The 5,951-nt window shown below is 42.3% G+C and overlaps 1 protein-coding gene across 3 annotated transcripts in view; it reads left to right on the top strand.

Moving 5' to 3' along the window:
• The window catches only part of tbc1d14 (TBC1 domain family, member 14), a 55,923-nt gene that overhangs the window by 47,169 nt on the left and 2,803 nt on the right, over positions 1-5,951 (top strand). For all 3 annotated transcript variants that reach the window (XM_032544426.1, XM_032544427.1, XM_032544428.1), the window contains 7 exons: positions 248-330; positions 838-955; positions 2,295-2,401; positions 3,851-3,931; positions 4,076-4,164; positions 4,292-4,363; positions 5,620-5,748. In XM_032544426.1, the coding sequence (XP_032400317.1) occupies positions 248-330; positions 838-955; positions 2,295-2,401; positions 3,851-3,931; positions 4,076-4,164; positions 4,292-4,363; positions 5,620-5,748 (679 nt within the window). The remainder of the gene's footprint in view (positions 1-247; positions 331-837; positions 956-2,294; positions 2,402-3,850; positions 3,932-4,075; positions 4,165-4,291; positions 4,364-5,619; positions 5,749-5,951) is intronic.

Raw genomic sequence — 5,951 nt, 5'->3', positions numbered from 1 at the left:
TTTTTTAAGTAGCTGTTCTGGAGTTTTCACCCATGTGACAGCACAAACAGCCCAGTTTCCGTAGATTGGGTATTATGTTCTGAGCACATTAGGGATGCAATATGAATAAAAGCTCCAGAAAAGCTACCAAATGGACCTTGAGGACTGTTGTACCACACAAGCTTGCTCAACATGAATAATGCAAATGAAGCTCTTAGAACACATAGTTGCTAATCCATTTCCTTGCGTTGATGTATGTGTGTTCCAGCAATCTGCCCGCCAAGCCAGCCGAGGAGGCACAGAAACACAGACAGCAGTATGAAGAGATGGTGGCCCAGGCCAAGAAGAGAGGTGAGGTCAATCGACAAAGTAATCACGGTTCCTTACTGTCTTGTTCCAGAGCCTCTGAAACTTGGCACACTAGTATAGGGCTGAACCGACTCTGAATCAAAAGGCCCCTTCACACATGCACTGCAAACCTAAAATGATTTAGACATTACCCGGCAGAGCTGTATGTGAGAACATCAAGCCCAGGTCTTTACCCTGTCAGCATCCTGGTCAAAAGTTGTGTGCGCCCAAAGTGTGAGAATTCACAGCAAGCGAGTGGGCGTGTTTATTTTGTGACATTTCATCCAAGGGTGAAGAAGACTGGTCACTTGGTACAAAGACGCAAATGAAAATGTCTAACTGAAGAGTAACAATTTCTGTCGGTAAGGCTGAAGCCAAAATCTTGGGACAACTTCAAGAGACAGACAAGATACTCGGTTGTTGATGATCAAATTACAAAGTGTGAACCATGTCAATTCATGTTCCCTCTATTTTGTGCATGACCACCCCTCTCCACACTTCTGTCTGTAGAGTTGAAGGAGGCTCAGAAGAGAAAGAAGCAGCTGGAGGATCGGTGTAAGCTTGAGGAAAGCATTGGCACAGCCGCCCAGATCTGGAACCAAGAGATCTTACCTAACTGGAGTACAACGTGAGTACAAATGACTGAGTTTACAATGAAAGAAGTACTAACATTCCAAGTATTTTTCTCTGGAAACTTGTCATTTTAACTTGATTTTCAAAACATTAGTGGGTCAGAGAAGTCTGTAATTGTTTGGCAAAAAAGATTCCCAACTGTTTTGGGTTGCAGTTGTTGTTGTTTTTTATACCGGACCTGGTTTTTTCCACTAAAATATCTAACTTAAATATCACACTTGTCAAATACCTTTTGCAATTGCAGTTTAATTATGAAATGAATGTTCAAGTGTGTTGCCCTGAGCGTAAGATTGAATCATATCTCAGTCATCCAGTAATTTATCTGTAAAATTATTACCAAGATATTAGGAGCTTAAGGCCGGTGATGTCACAATCGGCAGCACATCGAGAGCATTTACTGGACGGCTGCTGTAGACGAGCACTGCGGAGAAAAGACATCATATGCAAAAATAATGATTCATTATGAGATTAACAAAACACAACCGGTTTTATGAGCTCAGCTGGCAGCTCTGTCATGCAGCCATGCAGTATTGCAATTATACAAGTATCACCACTCCTTCAGTACATGTGTAATACCTTGAACTAAGATTAGTGTTTATTTCCCTAATGTGAAATGTTGGGAAGTCTTTGTAAAGAGTGTAGGTTAATATGTTTCTTTATTGTGGAGTGAACTTAAATGAGGACTAAAAGACATAACATTTCCGAGCCCCTAAACCAGAGACATTTGGAAACATTGCTCCTCCCATTTTGTTTTGGAGTTGCTTTGTAGTCTGGGCGGACACAAACGGAAACCTTTGGAAACACCGCCGCACGTCAGTCAGTCTTACCGGTTAGGTAGCTTACATACCTTTCAGTAACAGTTCCAGCTCGTCGCCGGTCCACGCCAATAAATCCCTGCTCTTACTTTTCGCCACTGTTGTTCTTTCTCCAAAGTAGTTTTTAACTTATATATCCTTGATTTTCAACCCGAGAGTAACGTCGGACAATCTGCTAACACCTGTTTACACCAGCACTCACATGCCCAGTGTATACAAATGGTCATGTGATACAGTATGCATTGTCAGAGGCGTATTTATGGACAGAGATTAGTTCTGCTACTGGAGCTAAAACTCCTTTGTGGCCTGAGATCATATTTGTTTCAAAATGCCCTTTAAAAATGAAAACGTAGTAGTGTGTATGTAGCCTTTATGTAGAATCAGTGACGAGAGTAGTGGAAGAAATGACTGCCACCTTGTGACTCTGCTCAGTAAAGGATGGTTTCCTCTATGGAACACAATTATTAAGCAGCCTGTGGTGTCCTTTCAACATGTAACTTACATTTGACCTTCTTCCAGGTGTACATCTCGACGAGTGAGAGACCTCTGGTGGCAGGGCATCCCCCCCAGTGTGAGAGGCAAAGTGTGGAGCCTGGCTGTGGGCAACGAGCTTAACATCACACACGGTACACTCAGAGTGTGTTATTGATGGCTCATTATTGCCATAACTGTGCTTAACCTGTCATGTCCAGTCATAATGTCCTGACTGCTCTATGATCATCACTTAAGAATACACCAGTATGTTATAACACACACACACACACACCCACACACACACACACACACAACACACACACACAACAAACACCCACACACACACACCAACAAACAACACACACACACAACAGACGGCTATAGCACTTGTATCAGTGTTAATTGAATAAGTGGCAGTGACATAGATAGAATAGGAAGGGAGAAGGAGCATGGTCCAATGATTCCCCCAGTACAAGAGGAACAAGCAGCATTTCATGAGTTTTCAGTCTGGATGGAGATACATGTGTGTACACACACACACACACACCCCAACACACCACACACACACACACAAACCCACACAACACACACACCCACAACACTGCAAATTCATTCTCTCCATGCGCTTGGTGCTACAGGCTGCTCGGAGATAAGCACTCGCTGACTGCTGAGCTCGTCTACTCTACTTTGTCCTACTCAGCCTTTAAATGGAGCGCAGTCCTGGTCATTATCGCTACACACACACACACACACACACACACACACACACACACACACACACACACAAAGCTCCGTCACCTTCAAAGATGTCAGTCTTTTCATAAGTAGCAGCTCAGTGAAGGTATCCCATTACTGCTGCTAATGCTTATACTAGCATCTCGCCTGTTGCTAAGTCTGCTACTTCTAAGGGTACTGTGGTTATTACTGCTAGTACTTCCATTACTGCTGCATTACTGCCAGCCTACTATTACCTCTACTACTTCTAATGCAATTGAAAAGCTAAACTCTTGGATACAACTGCTCGGTGGTGGGGATTATTATTACTACCTTTTGGGACAGAACTATAACAAGTTAGGGGTGAATTCTAAACACAAGGAAATGATACACTTATTTTTTTTAAATTCAGTGTGACTTGTACTTCCTGTGGATGTCACCTCTTTTGTCTCTAATTTCAATCTTTACATTAGACTGCTGTTCTCATTTTGCTCATTGCAAGTCTGTTAAGCATGGCCTGTGGTTGCCATTTTCTGCCGTTAATAAAGAAATCTGCCGCTGCTATGTCCTGTCAGGTCAAGGCCACCGGTGCAGAGCCATCATGTCATGTCTCAGAAAGCTCATTATATCGATCCAGCATCTCCTCACTAGAGGGCAGCCACACATCAAAGCCCAGGCCGGGAGATTCAGTGAACTGCAACAATGTCTTCTGAAAATGGAGGGAGATTTCCTTACTGTAATCACCTCCAGTGTTACCGCTGGAGAGGAACGTGAAGAGCTGAATTCTTTTTATCACCACCTGAAGTGGTTTTGGTCCAGTCATCATGTTCTCCACTCAGTGTTCTCTCATATTGATTGTGCTGTGCTGCTGTTATGTGTCCCTGCAGAGCTGTACAGCATCTGTCTGGCCCGGGCTAAAGAGAAGTGGAGGACCACGCCAGCACCTTCCTTAGAGACTGAAGCGGAAGGTAAGTACAGAATAGTAAATCTTCAGGCCTTGTTTCTATATTGTTGGCTATATTGACTCACAAAACGATGTGACCGCAGTCATCTTGGCTGAACAAGTTGCTGATTTCCTTTTGGGTTCCTTAATGTTTTGCGATGTCTTCCAGATGCTGGTTCATCAAACCGGGAGTCGAGCCTGGAGCTGATCAAGCTGGACATTTCCAGAACCTTCCCCCAACTGTGTATCTTCCAGCAGGTCAGTGAAAGAAGCACAGCCATACTTATGTGTGAATTGTACAAAATGTTTTGTGTGTCATTTTTTGAGAAAATGTCTCATTCAATTCATTCACCAGTTTCTTCATGATTTCTTTGTCAATCATCAGGGCGGGCCGTATCATGATGTGCTGCACAGCATTCTGGGAGCATACACTTGTTACCGGCCAGATGTTGGCTACGTAAGTCCTGCACACAAAACATAACATAACATCCTGCTGTGATACATAAGCACCTTTGGTACTTTATCTTTTTATATGCTCTTTGTCTACTGCAACTTTGAACAGTCGCTTAGCTTAACAAGTGTATAAACATTTTATTGGGTATTGGTTTTACATGCATTTGTGATGCCTATGGCTCTTTTATACGTGATATACTTTTGAGGAAATGGGGGGGGCGCTGTCATTCTATGAGTATATTCCACTGTTAATGTACATTTATTGCATACAACAAAGACTCAAAGGTAACATTTTAATTGTTCAATAGCGCTTATTATATTAGCACACTATATATATTTGGTCACAATAATGCAGCATGGAAATGTGATACCTGCACAGACTGTAATGAATAAAACAGCTCTGATCCATGCCTAACTAGAAACCAAGGCATGAAAGATGCCCATATCTATATGCAGCTGGAGAATAGAGTAAATGTATGTGTGTCAAAGGTTTGACCTTCAGCACTCAGCCTCTGATCTAGTCTAGAAACAGAATAACACACAAGGGGCCTTTTTTATCTCTATCAGTATTTATGTTTAAAATAGATATTGTCAGGTATTCATTTTTAATTGCTGTTAATAGTAACATCTCACATGCCCATGACTGAAGAGGAAGGTTAAACATTCGGTCAGTGACAGAATTATAGTGATGGTTGTGGTCAATTTCTCTTAATTTCCATGTTAGCCAGTGGCTTGAAATGCATGTTGGATGTTTTTTGATGCCGTGTTCTGCCATTTAACCCGAGTTTGCACTACAGTCTAATTCTTTAAAGCCACATGGTGCTCACAGAGCAGAGGCTGCGGTTTGCTCCGCTCGCTGCTCCTCAATGCAGTCCCACGCTGTCTGTACATAGGTAGAAATGACTGTGACTTCCTGCACTGACCCCAACCCATCTCACACACACACACACACAAAAACAGGTTTTTGTTCTTTTGTCTGCGTCAGCACTTCATCTCACTTTCCATCTTAAATATCTTGAGTGAAGCTCAATTACAGTATTACAATTGTAAATTACAGTATTGGATTAAATCAGTGCCTTGAATTTATCAACAGTGAAGCGTGCAGGGCAAAATTCAGCTTTAGCAGGTGTGAACTTGCCGCCAGTGTCTCTTCTCTGCCCTCGCTTTCAAAAATGTCAGGGTTTACGCTTCATAATAACACTTTTTCTTTCCATCCTAGCCCACTATAAGACCATCGTTTGTTTTCTGTTTTGTGTTTAGGTGCAGGGAATGTCGTTCATCGCAGCAGTGTTGATTCTGAACCTGGACACGGCTGATGCCTTCATAGCTTTTGCCAACCTGCTCAACAAGCCATGTCAGATGGCCTTCTTCAGAGTTGACCACAGCCTTGTCAGTACACAGACACACACAGACATACACAGACACACACAGACACTTAATAGAAGTAGAATAGAAGTAAGTACACATTACACACATGGCTTTAGAATTGTTACAACTTGGTTAGATACCAGATCAGAATGTTTAGGTTTACTGTTTATATTTTCCTTTTTGTGAGTGTGAAAGTTAATTGTTGAACTTTTAGAAGCAATATG

This window comes from Etheostoma spectabile, chromosome 19 (genome assembly GCF_008692095.1).
Source record: "Etheostoma spectabile isolate EspeVRDwgs_2016 chromosome 19, UIUC_Espe_1.0, whole genome shotgun sequence".
NCBI classification, from domain to species: domain Eukaryota; kingdom Metazoa; phylum Chordata; class Actinopteri; order Perciformes; family Percidae; genus Etheostoma; species Etheostoma spectabile.
The sequence above is the reverse complement of the archived record's forward strand: the minus strand, read 5'-3'. Positions and strand labels throughout refer to the sequence as shown.